Source organism: Panthera tigris, chromosome E2 (assembly GCF_018350195.1).
Source record: "Panthera tigris isolate Pti1 chromosome E2, P.tigris_Pti1_mat1.1, whole genome shotgun sequence".
Taxonomy (NCBI): Eukaryota; Metazoa; Chordata; class Mammalia; order Carnivora; family Felidae; genus Panthera; species Panthera tigris.
In genome coordinates this window covers 3,999,491-4,022,186 of record NC_056674.1, presented here as the reverse complement: position 1 = coordinate 4,022,186, position 22,696 = coordinate 3,999,491, and the positions used below count along the sequence as shown (strand labels likewise).

Sequence of the window (22,696 nt, the reverse complement as noted above, 5' to 3'; positions counted from 1 at the left end):
CACTTCCAGAGCCCCGGAATCTCTGAGCCTGAGGGCAGAGGGGGTCTTAGAGCTGATCCTGTCTCTCCTTTCCTCTCTCTCTCTCTCTGTCTCTTCTAGGCCATCTCTGTGTCTCCCCTGGTCCCCAGACCTGCGAGTCTCAGCATCTCTCAGCCTCGAGGTCTCCGTGTGTCCCGGACCCTCGGCCCCGTCTCTCTGCCTCTCTGTGCGCCCCTGCCCCTCTCGGGCTCTCTGCCTCTGTTTCTATTCTCTCTCCCTCCCTGCCTCCCCCATTCTCGAGGCCCAGCTCCCTCCCTCCCTGCACCTCCCCCTCCCTTCCCGCCCCTCCCCTCCTCCGCAGTAGCCAATGAGCGGCCGCCGGTCCCAGCTCCCGGCGCCGTCCGCCGAGTGAGGCCGCGGGCGCGGGGGGTGGGGGGTGGGAGGCCGGGAGGGGGCCGGGACGCCGGGCTCCGGGGCGGGGGCGGGGGGCGCGGGCACCGGCGACCCCGGTGGCGGCGGCGGCGGCCGGGGGAAGCCGCGGGGCCGGTCATGCGGCTGCGGGGCCCGCGGCCCGGAGCGTCCGCCCAGCCCTGAGCGAGGTGAGCGCGAGGGGAGGGTCCTGGAAGGAGTGGGGGGTCCCCTTGAGGTGGCTGGGAGCTAGGGGTTGGGGCTAAAAGGGCCCTGAAGGGACCTGGGGTGTGGGATTCTGGCGGGCCGGACGCCCGAGTTCGGGAGGCAATGAGGGGTGGGGGAACATCGGGCCTAGGGAATCCGGGAGGACAGGGTCCGAGGGTCCTGGAGTGGGGCAACTGTACTCTTAATGTCCGAGTCTTAGAGACCGTGGGCCCTGAGGAGGGTGCAGGCCAGGTCCTTGAGGGAGGCCGTCCTGGATGAGGGGGGAGGGCCCGGGCCCGGTGAGAGCAGGATGTGAGTCTGAGAAGGGGTCCCCAGGAACGGGGAATACGTTCCTCAAGAGATTGGAGGGAGACGGAGTTTGGACTTGGGGCTTGGAGAATGGGACCCCTGGGATCCGAAGAATCCTGAATCCAGAAGAGGCTGCGATACAGAAGGATAAGAAGGTGGCTCCAGGCCTGGGGGAGGGTCCCAAAGGAAAAAGGGCTAGAGGAGAATGAGATCTGGGCAGGCCACTTGGAGTCCGGAGGAATCAGAGCACAGCAGGAGGGGGTTTCTGAGGCGAAGTGAGAAAGGTGTCAGTGGGCAAGGTCCCAGCTGAGAGTCCAAGGAGTCATGGCGGGTGCGGGGAGCTGAGGTCAGCTACCTGGGACTCAGGCAGCCAGGGTGACTGGGGTTTGACGCTTGTTTCTGAGCTGAGTGGACTGGAAGGGGAGCAAGTAGCTGGCGGTTAAGCCCCGGAGCGTCGGGATGGGGGATGGGAGGAAAAGCTGGACAGAGCTCTGCCAGACTTGCATCCCTGACTCCTCCAGGAGGCTGGGGGTGGGTGAGGGCTCTGGGTGCTGAGATGGGGGGTGGGCGGTGATGAAAGTTGTCTGATTCCAAGATCCTTATTGGCATGGGGCAGAGTTTCAAGGCTCCAAGAATTCTGATTAAAGAAAGCGGGGTCTCAAGTCTTGGCTGCATTGAACGGGGCGGGGGGGGTGGGCAGAGAGAGAGGGAGACACAAAATCCGAAGCAGGCTCCAGGCTCTGAGCCTTCAGCCCAGAGCCTGACGCGGGGCTCGAACTCATGGACCGCGAGATCGTGACCTGAGTTGAAGTAGGACGCTTGACTGAGCCACCCAGGCGCCCCTTCACCTTCCTAGTTTAAAAAGATGGTGGGGATCCCGGGTATTCAGGGACGCAGAGATCCCTGGATGAAATAGGATGGGAATCCCAAGTTGAGTCCCCCCAAATCATGGGATTGTGTGGTGCAGGGGAAAGTTCTTGGCTGGGGGATGGGGGGACAAGAGTGGAAAGTATGGGATTATGAGCTCCCTAGCTCGAAACTCCAGCTCCCCGACTGGAATTTGGAAGGCCACAGCTATGAACTGGAGATCTCTCGTGTTTTGAGGCTCCAGCATTAGAGGGATCAGAATTTCAGGTTGGATGTGTAATTGGAAGACCTAACATTGGAAGTTAGAATCTGGAATCTCTGGTAGGGAATTTGGGGACCTTGTGATGGCACATGAAGGGGGAATCATGGACTTCCTGATTTGGGGGTTTAGGGTTCAGAGCACTGATCCCTAGTTTGAAAGATGGTCTAGGGTACTCTGGCTAGGGTGCTGAATTGAGGCGGTGGGCGGGTCCCAGCTCATGGTTTTGACATTCTGGAATCTCTAGCCAAAATCCAGGCTCCAGGTCTCTGAGTCCCAGTGTTCTGGGATCCAGCAGCTTGAGATGGAGCCCCAGCATCCCAGGTGAACCTGCCTGGATCTGGGATGGGGGGGATTAGGGTTCTGGAATCTTACCTCTGAGTCATGGGCCACGATCTCAGATTGAGGTATCAGATTGAGTTATCAAATTGAGGTCAAGGCACAGGAACAGAGTCAGAAGGTCATGGGGTCAAGGTCCTGGTGTCAGAATTGGGTATTAAATGTCAAGAGAAGAGTCCAAGTGTTTTAACTTGGGCAGGAGCCTCTGCTCAAGGTCTTGGTTGGTGGGTCCTTGGTTAGTGGGACCCTTACTTAGGGTTCTTCTTGTTAGTGACCCACTTGGGGGGTTTCTGGTAACTATTCAGAAACAGACTCCAAGAGAAAAGGGTTAAGGTACCACGAGTCAGGATTGGGGAGATATGCCGGGTTCTTATGTTGGAATGCCTGGTCAGTGTAAGTTTGAGTCATGGGACCAGGCTCAAGGTTAAGGATTCTGGTGGGGGGCTCGGGAAAGGGCCTAAGGTTAGGGTTGGAGGGCCTGGTTCTGGCATTGAGAATATGGGAGTTGAGCTTCTAGTCAGAGTCATGATATTTGGGACCCGGGTCCAGACACATGGTTGGAGCTAAGGTCCAATCTCTGGATCTGGGCTGAAGGGTTACAGTTGAAAATCTTATTCTGGGGCTGGCGATCTGGTGTGGGGCCTCTCATCAGGATCCAGAACACAAGTGTCACGTGTGGGAAGGCCAGGCCTGGGGTTGAAGGTCAACAGTTGATGTCACTGGTTCCCATCCAGAAATGGGGTCATGGATTAGGGCACAGAGGTCAGAGCCTGGGTCCAGTGTCCAGGTGTTTGCTTGGGGTTGGGGAATCTAGTCAGCCCCACCAGGGCTCTCCAGGACACCAGCTTTCTGTCTCTCACTCAGGCCCCGCAGGGCGCCCCCCGCCGCTGACGATGAGTCATTGCAGCAGCCGCGCCCTGACCCTGCTGAGCAGCGTGTTCGGTGCGTGTGGCCTGCTGCTCGTGGGCATCGCGGTCAGCACTGATTACTGGCTGTACATGGAAGAGGGAACGGTGCTGCCACAAAACCAGACCACGGAGGTCAAGATGGCCCTGCACGCAGGCCTCTGGCGGGTCTGCTTCTTTGCAGGTACGGACCTCACCTGCCGTCCATTCAACTGCCCCTGCCTTGCCTGGGACCCAAGAGCCCTTACCTGTACTTCTATCCCTTGGGTTCCAGAAGTCCAGAAACTGGTCCTGTTTTTCTCCTGGAGACCCGACCTCTAGCCCTTTATGTCCTGGATCTGAGAGCCCCATGCTCACACAATTCCAGGGTCCCTAATCCCTGGAGAGTCCATCAGTCCTTGTCTCCCGGACAGTTCCAGTGTTGAATGGGCAGAATAAAAACCCTGCCTCTCCGGAACTCAGGAGCCTCTCATCCAGCCTTACCTTCTTGTCTTCCCCCCCACCCCCCAGGCCGGGAGAAGGGTCGCTGTGTGGCCTCGGAGTATTTCCTTGAACCGGAGATCAACTTGGTGACGGAAAACACGGAGAATATTCTGAGTGAGGGGAAGCGGGGGCGGGGGGCAGGCAAAGGGGGGCAGGATCACAGGGAGAGTCCTGGGAGAAAGGGCAGCACCAGGGAAGGGGTGGGGTGGAAGGGAAGGAGTGGAAGCTTGAAAGAAGGCAGAGGCTGGATGAAGAGAACCGTCCAGGTTGATGGGGCGGGGCCTGAGCAGTGGGTGGAGTCAACAGGAATGGGGTGGGGCCAAACCAAAAGGGGTGGGGCCTGGGCTAAGGAATGGGGCCAGCAGTGGAGGTATGGGAAAGGGGAGGAGCCACAAAGGGGGTGGGGATGGTGGGAGTGGAGAGTTAGAGGGAATGGGAAGGTGTCACCCCCCCCAGAGTCTCCCCTCACCCCCTGTCTCTCCCTTTACCCCTCTCTCAGAGACGGTGCGCACAGCCACCCCCTTCCCCATGGTCAGTCTCTTCCTAGTGTTCACGGCCTTCGTCATCAGTAACATCGGCCACATCCGCCCACAGAGGACCATTCTGGCCTTCGTTTCTGGTATCTTCTTCATCCTCTCGGGTGAGCCCAAGGAAAGGACTTAGGGGCTGGGGGACTGTTGCTGGTTCCAGGAACCTGTGGTCTCTCTTCCACTAAGAAAGCCGCTTCCTTGCTGTGTGATCTGGAGGGGTTGCAGAACCTCTCTGAGCCCCCACTTTCCTTCTCTGTGAAATGGAAATCACAGCACCCATTTCACAGCTTGTTGGGAGGAGCAAATCATAGCGAATGTTTATGGGGTGCTAATTAGGTATGGGGCTCTGTTCTGATGCTCTCCACAACCCTGTGAGGTAAATGCTATCAACAGCCCCATTTTACAGATGCAGAAACAAATGATCAGAGAGATGAAGTAATTTGCTCAGGCCCATACAACCAGTGACACAGAGCTGGGACTCAGCCTCACACCTTTCGCCTCCAGAGGCTGTGTTTTTTAACCACTCCTGATATTTTAGCAGTTAACATATCATAAGGCTCTTTATTTTCTGTGCAACATTGTATTCGAAAATTTTTCAAATAGAAAAGTGGAAAGGATTTTGGAATGAACACCCATGGACGGACCCACCACTCAGAGTCAACTGTTACCCTATTACTAGACTTGCTTTGCCCCGTATCTGTCCATCTATCTATATTTCTATCCATCCATGAATCTACCTTTATTTCTTTATGCAGTTCAAAGAAAAGTGTCCATAAATCTCACCCAAAGTATTTCACCATGCACATCATTAGCTACATTTCAATATTTGTTTGTTTCTTCTTTTGAGACATGAGGATCTTTTGCACAAGTGATCTCACACCTTTTCCATAACATCTTTGCCAGGGAGTGTTATTATTAGCACTCACTTGATAAAATGGGGGCACTGAGGCCCACAGTTGTGCAGGGAGTTGCCCAAGACGCATAAACTGGTGCTGGGGGACCGAGTGTCCTGAGCTCCCCTGCAGAGTTCTGTCTTAGGTGTTACCCTCCTCCAATGTCAGCACTGCATGGTCCATTTCAGTCCATCTCAGCTCAGTTCAGCCCAGGTCAACTCAGCCCTAACACATTTAACTCATCAATCTGGTCCAACTAACCCCAGTGTATTTTGACTCAGTTCTTCAACTTGGCTCAGATTCATTCAACATAATTTAGTTACACTCCATTCGGGTCCTTCTAATTCAGTTGATATTTTATGAACAAAGCCTGCATACGTCTCATTTCCATTCTGTCCCCTGGGTCCTGCACTTGGATCCCTCTGTAGTGTTGGCTCCACAGATAGTTGAAGATGGATGTTTGGGTACCCCCAATCTCCTCCCTGCTCCTCAGCCAGCTTTCTCCAGGCCAAACCTCCCCCCTGCCTCCAACCTAACCTGAAGAGACGTTTTCCAAAGAAACCAGGGTGCAACCTGCCTGTAAACTTGAATCGCAGCATGTGGAGCCAGACACTGAGCTAAAATAAGGCACATAGAATATCACCATCCCAGAGCGTCAGAGCTGAAAGGGCTCATCGTTTTTTGTATGGAAAAATAGTGTCCTAGAGAGAGAGAGGAAGTGGGGCGAGGGTAGTCGCTTTTATTCAATCTACCCAAAACACTAGAAGGAAAATCCCATTGTTTGCTGTTCACAGAAGGGGTAGTGTAGCCCAGTGACAGAGTAGTCGGTTAGCATAGAGGGTGTTCTCCTCCCAAAACCCAGGCTCATGCTCCTGTGGTGCCCCAGGACCTGACTTCCCAAGATCAGGCTGAGGATCGATGGTGCTGTCATGGCTGGAGGTCAGGCCTCTGATGTACCAACAGAGCAATTTGGGGAGATTGAAGCCTGCTTCCTAAAGCCCTTTCTTGAGTTCATTTCACAAAATACGGCCTATGGTCATGTGCTTTCAAGGTTTTGGGGTGTAGTGACTGACAGTTCATACTGCTGTGAACCTAGAAAACCCTGCATTCAAATTCTTCCCCTTAACTTCATGGGCTACAGTATGGAATTGCTGAGAGGAAATATCTTTTTTTTTAATGTTTTTATTTTTATTTTTGAAGGAGAAAGAGACAGAGTGTGAGCAGGGGAGAGGCAGAGAGAGTGGGAGACAAAGAATCCAAAGCAGGCTCCAGGTTCTGAGCTGTCAGCACAGAGCCTGACATGGGCTGGAACCCACAAGCTGTGAGATCATGACCTGAGCTGAAGTCAGACACTTAACTGACTGAGCCACCCAGGCACCCCTTTAAAAAAATGTGGTTTTTTTTTTTTAATTTTTTTTAACGTTTATTTATTTTTGAGACAGAGAGAGACAGAGCATGAACGGGGGAGGGGCAGAGAGAGAGGGAGACACAGAATCGGAAGCAGGCTCCAGGCTCTGGGCCATCAGCCCAGAGCCCGCCGCAGGGCTCGAACTCACGGACCGCGAGATCGTGACCTGAGCTGAAGTTGGACGCTTAACCGACTGAGCCACCCAGGCGCCCCTAAAAAAATGTTTTAAGTTGATTTATTTTGAGAGAGAGAGAGAGAGAGACAGAGAGAGAGAGAGAGAGAGAACGCAAGTGGGGGAAGGGCAGAGAGAAAGAATCCCAAGCAGGCTCCACACTGTCAGCCCATGGGGCTCGAACTCATGAAACCATGAGATCATGACCTGAGCTAAAACCAAGAGTCAGACGCTTAACCGACTGAGCCACCCAGGTGTCTGGAGAAGACAAATCTTAGGGAATACCAAACCCATGTAGGGCCAAATGGTACCTATTTCAGGCTTTGTGAGCCATAGGGTTGTGGTGTCAAAACAACCAGAGGTGTAGCGGTGGGCATGGCTGTGTCCCAGCGATACTATTTATAGATCTTGACATTTGAGTTCCATGTAATTTTCACGAGCCATGAAATATTATTCTTGTTTTGTTTTGTTTTTCTCACCATTTAACAATGGAGAAACCATGCTTAGCTCACAAACCATACAAAAACAAGTGTTGGAGCAAACGGTAGTTTGCTGACCCCTGGTCCAGATCATAGATGTGAAGGGCAACCATACATATATACATACATGGTACTAATCACAGCAACAGCCAAAATAATAAGCACTTCATGGAGTGCCATGGTTTGGGGAAGTCTTAAGTGCTTTATGCAGGTTATTTCGTTTTCTTTACCTCGTAAGGCAGATGCCACTGTGATTCTCATTCTCCAAGTGAGGAAACAGAAGCACTCACCCATGACCTTGCTCCATAGTGGAAGCAGGATCCCCCACCCAAGCTTTCACTATGGCACTGTATTGCCCCACCAAAATGAAAAATCACACACAAAAAATGGGGCACCTGGTTGGCTCAGTCAGTAGAGCATGGGACCCTTGATCTTGGGGTGAGTTTGAGCCCCATGTTGGGTGTAGAGATTACTCAAAAAAATAAGAAAATAAAAAATAAAAAGCTTTTTAAAAAATCATAAAAATTAAAGAGATTTAAAAGTAGAGGAAAGGATGGAAACAGTACCAGCTTCTTAGATCCTAGAACAGAATAATCTAGTCTATCTGCCTCATGTTCCCAGTGAGGAAACCAAGACTTGGAGAGAGAGACAGGAGTTAGTTGCCCAAGGGCTGGTAAATGGTGGGTTTGGCATTCAATTCTGGATAAAGTGGTGGGAGATTTGGGGCAGGGGAGGGATTGGGTCACACCTGGGTGCTAAGCATCTTTCAGGGAGCATGTTGGGAATGGACTAGTAGGGGGGAAAGAAAAGAAATTGGCAAACCAAGGAGGAAGCTTATGCAGTGGTTTGGGCAAGAGCAGCTGGGGCCTGAGCTGGGCTAGGGATGGAAAGCTAAAGGCAACAGGATGACTTTGACAGAGAAGTAGATCGACAGAAGAATCAATGGAACCAGATGACTGACTCGATATGGTTGGTGAGAGAAGCAGGGAGGAGGATGGAATGTCATTGATTTTCTTTTTCCAGGTCATAAGAAGCATGCTTCCCATGCAAAGCCCATATTAACCCCTGACCCGCAACATGCATCTACTCATTCATTTGCTCATCAAACATTTACCCAGACATCCTACATGCCAGGCCCTGAACAGAGCACTGAAGATGTGGCTGAATCCTAAGTGAGAGCTCACATGCAGTCAGTTACAAAACAGCCCCAATTACCCAGCAAATCAAAACTACACACTTGCTTAAATCCCTTCAATGCTCAGTGGATTCCCATCGCACTTAGAATACATCCAAACTCCCCATGCTAGCCTACAAGGTTTTCCATGATTTGGCTACTGCTCAGATCTCTGACCTCCTTTCCTAACCCACTAACACTCTCTTCATTGCTTACAACCTCAGCCACACTGGCCTCCTTCTATTCCTTGAAAATGCTCATCTCAGTCCCATATGAGGACTTTGCACTCATTATCCCTTCATGCTTGGAAGTCTCTTCCTCCTGGTACTCAAAGGGCTTGAACTTTCTCCCTTCAGAGTTTGTCTCCCTGACAACAGTATGTAATATTGCCTCACCCCCACTATACTATGTACCACATTGCAAACTTTATATTTGTTTCATCACACTTATTGCTATTGTCATCTTATTTGCTTCCTGCCTCCTACCAGAATGTACCCTCCAAAATACATGGACACTTACAAACATTCTCTCATTTGTGTCTGCAAAGCCTAGATGAGTTTCTGGTACAAACTACACATTGAAATATTTGTATGAAGGATGAATGATAAGGACAGCTTAAGGCATTCTGGGAAAGGGGAAGATGTATTAACTTGGTACAGTAGGGTGGTGGAGGGTGGTGGTGGAGTGACCTGGGAGGGCTTCCAAGAGGAGGTGACATCTGAGTAGATGAAGCTGAAAGGGCGAGGGGGAATTTTTCAAATGAAGAAAGAATAGTGCCTTGTACGGTGGTGGAATTCACAGCAGGTGTTAATGCCCTAGAAAGCATCTAAGGCAGAGGTAGACTCATGTGCAGCTCTCCATGGTCCTGAAACCGTATTGTTCTAAGGCCGGGTTGTTTCTATTCAGCTTGGAATGTAGGTGATTCTTGCCTAGGGTGATATTCTGAACCAGATGTGGGGCGAGGTGGGCGGGGGGGATGTAGTGGGAGTTGGATCACAGAGAAAGGAAGTGGGGAGGGAAGGAGGGAGAAAGAAGAAAGGAGAAAAAAAGGGGAAAGATTATTTTTGGAGAACCAGAGCCACTACAAAATATCCAGGAAGTAGAAAGAATGATGAGAATAACTTTTGCTATTGTTTTTACATGATTTTTAATTACTAAAAACAAAAAAAAAAGCAAAAAAAAAGCCACAAAAAATTCTCTCTCTTTGGAAATATTTATTTGTTTCCTTATCAACCTTTGTTCCTGACTTGCCTTATGCAGAATGTCTGTTGTTTAGAACTGTAATCTAAAACGGAATCAAGGTGGTTAGCAGGAGTCAGATCGCAGAATCTGGGATGTCAGGCTGAGGAATGAAAAACTGTGCACAACAGGGAGCCAAGGAAGAATTTTGACAAGAGAAGGCTAGAGTTTGTATGGGTTTTAGAAAGAACCAGTACCTAAAGCAGGGAGATAGGGATTTAAGGGCAATGGTATAAGCATTGACAATAAACCTTAACTGGGCCAGAGGATTTGTGGTTACAAGAAGGTTTTTTTTGTTTGTTTGTTGTTTTGAGAGAGAGAGAGAGAGAGAGAGAGAGAGAGAGAGAGAGAGCAGGGGAAAGGGGCAGAGGGAGAGAGAGAGAATCTCAAGCAGGTTCCACACTAAGCACACAGCCCAACACAGGGCTCTATCCCATGACCCCGGGGCCATGACCTGAGCTGAAATCAAGAATATGGGGCCCCTGGGGGCCCCTGGGTGGTTCAGTCGGTTAAGCAGCTGACTTCGACTCAGGTCATGATCTCGTGGTCCGTGAGTTCAAGCCCCGCGTCGGGCTCTATGCTGACAGCTCCGAGCCTGGAGCCTGTTTTGGATTCTGTGTCTCCCTCTCTCTGACCCTCCTCCATTCATGCTCTGTCTCCCTCTGTCTCAAAAATAAATAAACGTTAAAAAAAAAAAGAATATGGGGCACCTGGGTGGCTCAGTCGGTCAAGCATCCGACTTCAGCTCAGGCCATGATCTCACTTTTGTGAGTCCGGACCCCACACTGGGCTCTGTGCTGACAGCTCAGAGCCTGGAGCCAGCTTTGGATTCTGTGTCTCCCTCTCTCTCTGCCCATCCACTGCTCTCTCTCTCTCTCTTTTAAAAATAAATAAATGTAAAAAAAAAAAAAAAAGAATTGGATGCTCAACCAACTGAGACACCCAGTTACCCCACAAGAAGGGGTTTTGATTTATGAGAGATTCAGGAAGTAAAATGGACATAACTTGATGACTGAGAATCTTTGGTGGATGAGAGAGAGAGAGAGAGAGAGAGAGAGAGAGAGAGAGAGAGAGTAAAATCAGGATGACTCCCCTGGTACCTGACTAGGGTACTAGGGACATGGGTACTTGAGTGAGTGTGGATTGTAGGATTCCTTTGCTATTTCTTTTCTTTAAGCCTGGTCATCTTTCTGGATCTATCTCGGATGCTTTTCCACCACACTTTGTGGGCCCACTCTTCTTGAATACCAAAATTATGGAATTCTAGAAATTGAAAGTGCTATGGATGTTCAGAGCAAGGAAAAGTTAATTCCTAGAGGAAATGGAGAAATGGGGGGATTTAGCATGCATTCAAAAAAAGAAAGCAACTAATGAGCTTTGCTAGAAGCTCGAGTTGCTTGGCAAGTATACTCATCCATTCAACTGGTATTTATTATTGTGCTACATGATAGCGATGCAAACAGGAACAAGGTAGTCTAGTTCCAAGCATCCCAGTGGGGGAGATGTATGGTGGAAACAATTACAGATACAAATTACATGTTAGGTAGTAATCAGAGTGACAAAAAAATAGGACAGGGGAAGGAGAGTAATGGGGGGCATTATCTCAATCACTCCAATCTTTTTTAGATGTTATTTTTTGAGAGAAAGAGAGAGAGAGAGAGCGCGCATGAGCGGGGGAGGTGCAGACAGAGAGGGAGACATAGAATCTGAAGCAGGCTCCAGGCTCTGAGTTATCAGAATGGAGCCCAATGAGGGGCTTGAACCCACCAGCCATGAGATCATGACCTGAGCTGAAGTTGGACGCTTAACCAACTGAGCCACCTAGGCGCCTCACTCCAATTTTTTTTAGTTTATGCATTTATTTTGAGAGGGCAGGGGCAGAGAGAGAAGGAGAGGGAGAATCCCAAGCAGGCTCCCCACTGTCAGCCCAGAGCCTGATGTGGGGCTCAATCCCACAACCGTCAGATCATGACCTAAGCCAAAATTAAGAGTCCAATGCTTAACTTACTGAGCCACCCAGTTGCCCCAATCCGTCCAATTTTTTAATGAAAACTTTGAAATCAATAGAAGAGTGCAATGAGCATTGTATACTTTCCTCCACCTGAATCCTGCACTTTTCTGATGTTTTGCCATATTCTTTCTCTTTTTTTCCACCCTCCTCTTTTTCTCCCCTCTCCCCATGCTTTTCTGGGACGTTACCATTTATTTATTTTTTTTAACGTTTATTTATTTTTGAGACAGAAAGAGACAGAGCATGAATGGGGGAGGGGCAGAGAGAGAGGGAGACACAGAATCGGAAGCAGCCTCCAGTCTCCGAGCCATCAGCCCAGAGCCCGACGCGGGGCTCGAACTCACGGACCTCGAGATTGTGACCTGAGCTGAAGTCGGACGCTTAACCGACTGAGCCACCCAGGCGCCCCGACATTACCATTTAAAATTAAGTTATGGACATCACAATAGTTCATCTCTAAACACTGTAGGATGCATCTCTTAAGAGGAAGGGCATTCTACTACACCACCATTATCATACCAAGAAATCTTCCAGTAATGCCATAATATAATTTATTCCATTCGCAGACTGTCCCATTGTTTCAAGAATGCCTTTTATAGCTCCCCTCCCCAAACCAGGATTCAAGCTTGGTTCACACACAGCATTTAGTTCACATCTCTTTTACTCTAGACTAGTTCCCTCACTATTTTTTTTTACAACACTGACTTCTAAAATGTACTTCATTATAAAAATACAGAAAGAATAGTATAAATAAGTGAAATCCCGTGTATCCTTCCCTCAGCTTCAAAAAGTTACCAACATATGGCGAATCTTTTTTTAGTCCCACGGCCGTATCTCCCTTCTGCACTTCGCTACGTTATTTTAAGGCCAGCCTCTGCCATTAAATCGTTTTTACCCACAAATATTTCAGTATATCTCAGAGAAGTAAGTACTTTGTTATTTAACATAGCCATCATGCCCAAACAATTAAGAATAGCTGCTTAATATCATTTAATATCTAGTCAGGGTTCTCCTTCCCCACGTGTCTCATAAATAAGAGCCTTTTTATAGTTAGTTTGTCGCAAATCAGGATTCAAATTCCACCTGTGCATTTAGCTGATAGATCTCTGAAGCGTCTTTTAATCTATAATAGTCTCTCTCCTATTTTTTCCTTGCTACTTATTTGTTGCTGAAATCTGGTCATGTGTCTTGTAGATTTCCCACCTCCAGGATATTTCCCGTTGCCCTCTCATGTTGCGTAATATGCTCATTCATCCCTGTGTTTACCTATAAAACTGTTGATCCAATCCAGGTTTATGGGTTTCTGGTGTGTGTGTGTGTGTGTGTGTGTGTGTGTGTGTTTGGCAAAAAAATACTTCAAAGATAGGTGGTGCTGTTTATATCCTACCGCACTGCATCCAGAGACACAATGCCTGGTTGTCTGTCTTTGGGGGGTGTTAAGAATGATCACTGGATGCAGTGTTACTGGCTTGACCCATATCACTGTCCTTTGGAAGCCTGCTGACCAAGGTGTCAGTTACTATAGAAGGTCCCCGTCTTAGATCTGTTTGATTGTTTTTCCATGGCGTCGTTTGATTTGTTCCTTGTTGCTTGCTTTCTCTGTAAACTGGGAGTCATGTCTACACTAGAGGCTTTATTAGATCCAGGTTAAAAATGTTTGGCAAGCAGATACAGAGGAGTGCTGCGTTCGTATGTCCCATCACTTCGGGTGGTGAATAATGTCAGGTCGTTCCCCGTGACGGGAACAAAGTTTGAAACTTTGGTAAAGGTAATAGTCATCAGGGCTGTTCATTGAAAAGGGAGTTTCCTCTTTCTAATGAATAAGTGATTTCCAGGGTGATACTTTGGTACCTTGGGGAGGAAAAATCCTGTTTTGGAATACCTAGTTTGTTGAATTTCTTTTTGTTGTTCTGGAAAAAAATTTCAACCTACGGAAAAATTAGCCAAAAATAATGCAGTAAACTCACATATACCCTTCCGGTGGACCAAATTTTAATGTTTTGCCATGTTCTCTCTCTCTTTCTATCCATATTGTATCTGAGATATATATATATATATATATATATATATATATATATAAACCTAAATATATGTATACACTTGAACATAAGTAGCAAACACCTCACCCCTAAATACTTCAGCAAGTATCTCCTAAAAACAAGTGTATCCATTCCCTTTTCTTTCATTTTTAATGTTTTTATTTATTTTTGAAAGAGAGAGAGAGAGAGAGAGAGAGACAGATCATGAGCAGTGGAGGGGCAGAGGGAGAGGGAGACACAGAATCCAAAGCAGGTTCTAGGCTCTGAGCTGTCAGCTCAGACCCTGACGCGGGGCTCGAACCCACAAACCGTGAGATCATGACCTGAGCTGAATTGGACGCTTAACCGACTGAGCCACCCAGGCGCCCCTCCATTCCCTTTTCTAACCACAGTACAATAATCAAATTCAGGAAGTTTAACATTTATACAATATTATAGCTAAAACACCATCCATATTCAAATTTCACCAATGGTCCCAATGCTGTCTTTTGTAGTCATTTCTGCCCCCTCTCATCCCAATTCAGTTTGCAATCTAGGAGCATACGTTGTATATCCCCATCCTGTCTCTTTCGTTGCCTTTCATCTTTTATATAGTTCCTGTGCCTTTTTAAAGAAGAAATATCTTTCATGTTGACTTTTTTGAAGAGCTCAGCCAGTTGTCTAGTGGAATGGCCACAGTTTCCTTAGGAGTGGATTCAGGTTACACATTTCCAGCGGGAAGGCCACGTAAATGGAGTTGTGGCACGCCCACATCAGGAGGTAATGGTGTCAGTCAACTCCACTATTGGTGATGTTCGTTTTGGTCACTTGCTTGAGATGGTATGTTAAGTTCCTTTATGATAAAGGAAGCTTTTATTTTTATTCATTTATTTATTTATTTTTGAGAGAGAGAGAGAGAGAGAGAGAGAGAGACAGAGAGAGAGAGAGAGAGAGAGAGATATGAGTGGGAGAGGGGCAGAGAGAGAAGGAGACACAGAATCCAAAGCAGGCTCCAGGCTCTGAGCTGTCCGATGCGGAACACGAATCCACGAACCTCGAGATCATGACCTGAGCCAATCTCACAATCCCTCAGTCATGAGATCATGGTCCATGAGTTCAAGCCCTGCGTGGGGCTCCGTGGTGACAGCTCAGAGCCTGGAGCTTGCTTTGGATTCTGTGTCTCCCTCTCTCTCTGCCCCTCCCCCCCCAAAAAAAATAAACATTAACTTTTTTAATGTTAATTTATTTTTGAGAGAGAGACAGAGTGCTAGCAGGGGAGGGGCAGAGAGAGAGGGAGACACAGAATCCAAAGCAGCTGTCAACACAAAGCCTGACACAGGGCTCAAACCCATAAACTGTGAGATCGTGTCCTGAGCTGAAGTCAAATGCTCAACTGACTGAGCCACCCAGATGCCCCAAGAACCCTCTTCATTTTTAAAAATATTTATTTATTCTAGAGAGAGAGAGAGCACTAATGGGAGAGAAGCAGAGAGAGGAGGAACAGAGGATCCAAAGTGAGCTTGGCACTGACAGCAAAGAGCCCAATGTGGGGCTCGAACTTACAAAGCATGAGATCATGACCTGAGCCAAAGTCAGACATGTAACCACCCAGGTGCCCCAGGAACTCTCTTCAGACTAGTCCCTGCATCCTTTTCTGATATGTCCCCATTTTTTTTTTTTTTTTGCATATTTCTTTGCTTTATGGCACAATTACACTTTTATTGCCTCTCCCCCAGGCTTCAAATTAGCTACTTCTTCTGGAAGCCCTAGCTTATTATTTAGTGAGGGATGATATTAGAGACCAAACTCTGGGTGCTTGCTGTGCTCATTGCTGCTGGGGTGTCACTGCTGCTAGGATGCTTCAGGGCACAAAGTGGGGAATCATGTGCTTGTAAAACAGGAGTTTTATACTGACGCCCCAGGGTTCTTCCTTACCTCACCCCATTCTTATCTGTGTCTTCCTTTCTTCCAAATGAAAAATTCCAGCTCCCTAAATATCAGTATATTTGAACATTTGCTCAACCCTACACTGCTTAAGAACTGCTACCTCTAGACCACTGCCCCCCAAACCCACTAAGGTTCAAGATTTCTCTGCAGATCTTTTGTCTTTAGAGTGAAATATATAATCAAAGTACCGTATTCAAAAGTCACTTGGAATAATACTTTTACTCCTTCCTGTGGTTGTGCTACTCGTTTGATATAAACTTAGCTTCATTTATTTTTGTTTGTATTCAATTTTAGGTTTTTCTCCATCCTTGTTGGTTTCATCTTTTGAACATATAAAACATTAGCATTGTTCCAAGGGTCCAGATCATGCAAAAATCAGCAACGCCACTTTTCTCTCATCCCTTCCTTCCTCTTCTCCCTTATCTCCTGTAGGCGATCAGCCTCGTTTTTTGTTTTCCTTACCATGTCTCTTTTTGCAAAAATAAACAGATGCACATATGCATTTTATATACTTTTTTTTTCCTTAAAAGCTAGCATTCTGTATACTCGTAGATTCTTCTGCGCATTACTCTTTCTTGTTGTTGTTGTTGTTAAGCTGAGTGACAGTGTCTGGAATTCTCACTGAATGGCACACCAGTTCATAGAGACCATCCTCATTCTCATTTCACAGTGGCACAGTCGTCTGCTCTGGGGTGTGTTACAATGTATCCCACTCATCCTCTCTGTAAGTTCATCTAGGTCATTTCCATTGTTTTGCAGTTATGAGTAATGTGGTGAATTAACATGTGCATATGTGCTTTCGTGTGGTTGGACAGATAGCTTCAGGGTAAATTCTTATGCGTGAGATGGCTGAGTTAAAGGACAGATACATGTGTGGTTTTGTTAGATTTGGCCAGATTCCCCTCCACAGGGCCTGGGCCATTTTACACTCCCACTAGCAACACATAAGAGCTGCCGTTTCCCCAGCTTCACCAAAAGAACATGTTGTGAAGGTTATTAACTTTTGGTGACCTGATGGTTGAGAAACAGTATCTCTTCACAGTTCCCATTTCTTCTATTCTGAGTAAAGGAGCATTTTTAAAAATGTTTATTTATTTTGAGAGAGAGAGAGACAGAGAGAGAGAGCAGGGGAGGGGCAGAGAGAGAGAGAGAGAGAGAGAGAGAGAGAATCCCAAGTGGCCTCCACGCTGTCAGCACAGAGCCCAACGCGGGGCTTAAACTCAAGAACCGCGACATCATTACCTGAACTGACACTGAGAGTCCAACGCTTAACCGACTGAGCCCCCCAGGCCGCCCCTGAAATGCATATACTTTTTGAACTGAGGTATTCTAATTCAGAAAACATAAAGTTGGTATGATTCAGTGGTTTTCGTATATTTGCAAGGTGGTATAATTATCCCTATCACCCGATCTCACAACATTTCATTACTCCAGAAAGAAACCTCTTACCCTTTAACAACAGTCGGAATCTCCCCTCCACCCCATTCCTTGGCAGCCGCTAATCTACTCTCTGTGTCTACGGATTTGCCTATTTTCAACATCACATATAAATGGAACCCTACAGCACGCATCTGTCTTCCTTCTCTTGAGCTTATTTTCTAAGTTCATCCACGTGGCCGTATATATCAGTATGCCGTTCCTTTTTTTGGCTGAATAATATTCCTTTATACGGCTATACCACATTTTGTTTATCCACTTAGTTGATAGACATTTGGGTTGTTTCCGCTTTTCGGCTATTAAGAATGCTGCTACAAACATTCATGCAAAGTTTTTGTGTGAACATATGTTTCCTATTCTCTTGGGTGGAGATCCCCAGTGGAGGAATCGCTGGGTCATGTGGTAATTCTATCTTTAACACTTTTAGGAACTGCCAACTGAAATTCGCATACTTTTTACATGCCACAAAATATCATTCTTCTTTTGATTTTTTTCCCAACAATTTAATTCTATGAAAGCCATGCTTAGCTAGAAGGGCCATACAAAAACAGGATGTGGGTGGGATTTAGCCCATGGCGCATAGTTGCTTGTTGTTGTTATTATTATTCATACAGTCTCAACCCAGGCCTCATCCTTAAGGCTCAGACAAAGACCATTCTTCCAGGAAGCTTTCCTTGGCTTCCCCTGCCCCTGCCTCTGTCCCTGCCCCTCACCTATGTGGGCTGGTGCCTCTTCTGGACCTAGAGAACTCTGTGTTACTACTTCCCTTACTGTGCATATCACCGTGTATGCCACGACTGACCAATGCCCACATCTCCCTTCCCCAATTGCTCTGTGAGCTCCTGGACAGCAGATTAGGGGAGGAGTGAGGAGAGGAAGTTCATTCATCTCTGCGATCCCTGCACCCAGCCAAGGCCCAGCACAAGGAGCTTCAGGAAAAAAAAAAGGAATTTAGTTCAGGACCCAGCAGGGAAGAGAGGGGAGGGGGCAGGAAGGGGCGGCAGTGATATGGGGGAGGGGCTGGGGCTGGAGCAAGGGATTCACTGCTAACGGCCCAAGGGCCCCCTCTGCTCCCCCAGGCCTCTCCTTGGTGGTGGGCTTGGTCCTTTACATTTCCAGCATCAATGACGAGGTCATGAATCGGCCCAGCAGCTCTGAGCAGTATTTCCACTATCGCTACGGGTGGTCTTTTGCCTTCGCCGCTTCCTCCTTCCTACTGAAAGAGGTGATGTCTGCGGGCCCCAGACTTGAATGGAGAGGGCTCTGGGGGGCCCTCATTCCTGGGTCCAGGAGGAAGAGGAAGCTGGGGGTGTAGACTTTGGATTTAAGAGGGAGGTGGCAGCTGAGGGCCTAACCTCTGGGTCCTGGAGGAGGGGTCTGGGAGCTCCCAACTTCTGGGGTCCTGGGGGAGGAGGGGCTGGGAGGCTGGACTCCTGGGTCTGAGCGAGATGGGGGTGGGGGGTCTGGAGTCTTGGGGTCATCGGGAGCTCGGGGTGGGGGGGCCAGCCTCTGGGACTCTGATCATGCGTTGCCACAGGGGGCTGGCGTGATGTCCGTGTACTTGTTCACCAAGCGCTACGCGGAGGAGGAGATGTACCGTCCGCACCCGGCCTTCTACCGCCCGCGACTCAGCGACTGCTCGGACTACTCCGGCCAGTTTCTGCAGCCCGAGGCGTGGCGCCGCGGCCGCAGCCCCTCCGACATCTCCAGCGACGTCTCCATCCAGATGACTCAGAACTACCCTCCAGCCATCAAGTACCCGGACCACCTGCACATCTCCACCTCGCCGTGCTGAGGCCTGCCCCTCGGAGTCCCCCTCTCCTCCTCTCCCTCCTCCTCCTCTTCCTCCTTCTCAGGGGTCTCCAGCCCCACAGCTCCGCACCCTCCCTCCGGGCTTCGGGATGCGTCCCGGAGGACTGCGTGCACGCTACAGCCGCGTCCGCTTCCCGGTGGCCCCGCCCCGCCGCCCTAGCCCCTCCCACTCGCCAAGGGCTCCTCCCCCTATCGGTCCCGTCCACTTGCAGACGGCCCCGCCTCCTCTCCCTGGGGCCCGCCCCTTTCCTCGGGCCCCGCCCCGCCCTCCAGTCTCCTCCCCACCGCTTTCCCTACTGTGCGCACCCAGCGCGCACTCAAAGCGCAGGGCCCGCGGTGCCCAGCGCCCACCCACCCTGAGCCCCGCAACCCGCCGCCGCCTCGCCGCAGGGGCGCTGGGCTGGAGAGTAGGTTCGGCAGCCGCCTGGAATGCCAACCATTCTCTTCTCCCCTGGGCCCCCGACTTCTCTCTTCGCCCGCCCACTCTCATCTCCCGACCTTCCCGGTCCTTGGATGCGGTGGGCGGCCTTCCTGCTGTGCCCGCGGCTGCGGGGTGGAGCGGGGCGCTGGACGCCGGGGCGCGGTTAACCTGGCGTTCCCTCCCACCCCGCCCCCCCACAGTTCTCCGCTCCCCTGGGAGGCCCCGTTCTTCCTCACCGGCTGGGCTCTTCTTGACCTCTTGAAGGTCGCCTGCCTTTTAGGGGGCGCCGTCTAATGGATCTCCTTGCTTTCTCAGCTGCCCTGGGCTTCTTTTTCTTCCTGCTCTTCTTCCTCTTCCTCCACTCTGTCTCCCTCCTTTCTGCCCGCGCATCCAAAGCCCCTAGGTGCATCTAGCCCCGCACACCACAGGACAGGGATGGAGACCCTAGGGTTCGAGGGAATTCCTCTGTGCCACTTCCACACCTGTGCCCGCCTCTTCCCCCTCGAGGCCCCGTCGGGGGAGGGAGAGGCAGTAGCGGGGGTCGAAACCCCCCAAACCTCGAAGTCTTCCATTTTCTGGCACTCCCCCCCTCATTGAAGTCCCCCTTCCCATCTCAGACCGCCCCCCCCAACTCTGGCCTCTTTCAAGGGTCCGTCCGCCCCCTTGGACAGATTTGGGGGGAAGGTCACCAGAAACTCGCCCTCCACCCTTATTGGGGGGGAGAGGGCGAGGTAGCACAGTGTTGTACAAGGAACCAGAAAGGCCCCCGGGGTGGGGGGAGGGGGGCAGGGGGAGGGACGGGGGCTTTTAGTTTGCATCTTAAGTGGGAGGGGGGAGGGGGGAGTGCAGCAGTTAACCTGTCTTTACGCAGCGATTTTTAACGAGGCTGGGGGGAGGGGGGCTTTGGGGTGGGGGAAGGGGTGGGGTGGGGGGCCTGGCTCTGTTATTTGCCGTGTATCATATGTAAATACCAAGAGAAACTTCAATAAACTTTATTTCAAACACGTCTCCGCCTGCCCAGGGGGAGGGCATTGGATACAGGGTCTGGGGTCCAGGTCTCTATAACCCCCAGGGGTCGGGGCCTCGAGTCCTGCAGAATAAGGTTAGATTGGTTTCTGTTTAAGTTGCTTCATCATCGTTATTAACAGCAACTCTTTATAATTCGGTGCGTGTAAAGCATGTAGGACAGCAAATGACACCCACCAGGACCAATAAAAAGTAACTCTTGGTGTTAACCGTGACCACTTAGAGTACTGTTACTATTACTTGCCTCCCTTCTACATTCATTGCTTCATTTAGTTTTCTCCCCAAGCCTTCACGTTGAGTTTGCTGAAGTCATTTTGCAGGTAGGGCCACGGAGGTGAAATGACTCACCTGGGGTCACAGGTGGAAACCCGGCAGAGGCAAAGCTGAAAGGAGATTCATCTGGTTCCAAAGCTTGAGCTTCCTTCCCCCTGCACTGGGAAGCAGTGGGTCTTCTTAAGGCTTGATTCTGTGACTGTGCTGAGAAATCAATGCCACCACGTAGGGCGCCTCTACTGTGAGCTGCACACTCCCCTCCTGTACTGGATCTCACCAGATGCTCCCAACAGCCCTGTATCAGAGGCTGCAAAGCGAGTCCTGAGATCTGTGATCTCGCCTGCTCCACTGAGGGACTGAAAACAGCCTGGATGCTTAACGAGCTGCTTCTTGGAGTGTCTTCCAGAGGAGACACAGTGCTAGCTAGCCCTTTGGCTCTTTGCCTTGTCCGGGCTTAGCCTCTTGGGTACAAACAGGACAGCTCTGGCCGTCACCAACACACTTACCAAGCTACCATTAGGTGCCAGACACTGCTGCACGCTTTCCATGGGCTCTCCCAAACCTCCTGGGAACGAGGCTTTGCAGACGGCCCCACTTTGCAGATGAACCGGCACTGGGCACTCCCCTCGGGGAACTGAGATCACCCAGCCGGTAAGGAGCAAAGACTTTCCACCCAGGCCTGTCCGATCCCAGAACCTACTCTCTCTCTCTCTCAGCCACTATGTTTCACTACCACGACTTTGATGCAAACTCATTCTGTGACCTTGAGAAGTCTTTTAAACTCTGGGGCTTCAGTTACTTTTTTTCTGTAAAAAGGAAGGGGGATGGGCTAGAAGGACTCCAAATCCCTCTGGCACAGGGAGAGTGGCAGGGGCAGGTTAGCAGGAAAGTAAGATTCAGCAGGATCAGACTCCCTGAGGGAAATACTCTGAGTCATTTCCAATGATTTCAGGAATTTCTGGAGGTCATGCTTGAGAGCTGGGGTGGAAAGATGTTTCAGCTTCTTTGTCAAGACGAATCGATTCCTAGTGGCAGGCTGGAGCTCCGTGTTGAGAAAGGTTCTGCATATCTGCTCAGTGGGAAAGGATCTCCCATTGATTGGTGCTGTCTTGCCCACAGGAAGGGTAGTTTCAGCGCAAGTGCTGGGTATTTGCAAATTTTGTCCAGAATTTGACAACCTAGCTTCCTAAACGTATACCTTCCTTTTTTATTTTTTTTTTTAAAGAACCAAGCTAGCTTTTCATTTTCTTTTGTTTTGTGTTTTTTACATTTTGAAAATGGAATGGGATCTTAAAGATTAAAGATTTGCTTATCTTTAAAAAAAAAATGTTGTGAGGGGCACCTGGGTGGCTCAGTCGGTTAAGCGTCAGACTTCGGCTCAGGTCATGATCTCATGGTTCGTGAGTTCGAGCCCCGCGTCGGGCTCTGTGCTGACAGCTCAGAGCCTGGAGCCTGTTTCAGATTCTGTGTCTCCCTCTCTCTCTCTGACCCTCCCCCGTTCATGCTCTGTCTCTCTCTGTCTCAAAAATAAAAATAAACATTAAAAAAAAATTATAAAAAAAAAATGTTGTGAGAGGCGCTTGGGTGGCTCAGTCAGCTGAGGGTCTGACTTGGATTCAGGTCATGATCTCTCGGTTTGTGAGTTCAAGCCCCTTGTCAGGCTCTGTGCTGACAGCTCAGAGCCTGGAGCCTGCTTCAGAGTGTCTCCCTCTCTCTCTCTACCTGCTCCCTGCTCACGCGCTCTCTCTCTCTTTCAAAAATAGCTAAACATTATAAATAAATAAATAAATAAATAAATAAATACATGCTGTGAAAAGTCAGTCCTACTTCTGACTTCTTGAACTCCAGAAGTCCCCCTTGCCCTGAATTATCTTCTTACCATGTATAATTTCAACATTACTATATGCATAGGGAGGTATTTACACATGTGTTTCAATCCGCCCAGGTATGGAGCCCATATATATTTATTTGACACAGCATTTATCATTTTATACACATAGTTCTGCACCTTCCAATTGCACATGGCAAAGTATTGTGGAGAATCAGTAAGAGTTATGTAACTCTACCTTATTGTTTTTCAAGGATGCTTAATAAGGATAG

General features: G+C 49.3%; 1 protein-coding gene across 1 annotated transcript; it reads left to right on the top strand.

Annotated features, from left to right (window-relative positions):
• The first annotated feature begins 536 nt into the window (after nucleotides 1–536).
• CACNG7 (calcium voltage-gated channel auxiliary subunit gamma 7) lies at nucleotides 537–18,951 on the top strand. The gene is made up of 6 exons (XM_007087131.3): nucleotides 537–578; nucleotides 3,233–3,457; nucleotides 3,784–3,870; nucleotides 4,256–4,396; nucleotides 18,144–18,289; nucleotides 18,602–18,951. Exons 2-6 carry the CDS (start codon nucleotides 3,262–3,264, stop codon nucleotides 18,857–18,859), a joined length of 828 nt encoding a protein of 275 aa, XP_007087193.1. The 5' UTR covers nucleotides 537–578; nucleotides 3,233–3,261; the 3' UTR covers nucleotides 18,860–18,951.
• Nucleotides 18,952–22,696: the final 3,745 nt, after the last annotated feature.

What these genes read in the sequence shown, in the direction of transcription:
- CACNG7 (XM_007087131.3), top strand. Translation starts at nt 3,262, where the DNA reads ATGAGTCATTGCAGCAGCCGCGCCCTGACCCTGCTGAGCAGCGTGTTC. An exon ending in GCGGGTCTGCTTCTTTGCAG is followed by an intron (nt 3,458 to 3,783) that starts GTACGGACCTCA and finishes CCCACCCCCCAG; the next exon opens with GCCGGGAGAAGGGTCGCTGT. An exon ending in AAACACGGAGAATATTCTGA is followed by an intron (nt 3,871 to 4,255) that starts GTGAGGGGAAGC and finishes CCCCTCTCTCAG; the next exon opens with AGACGGTGCGCACAGCCACC.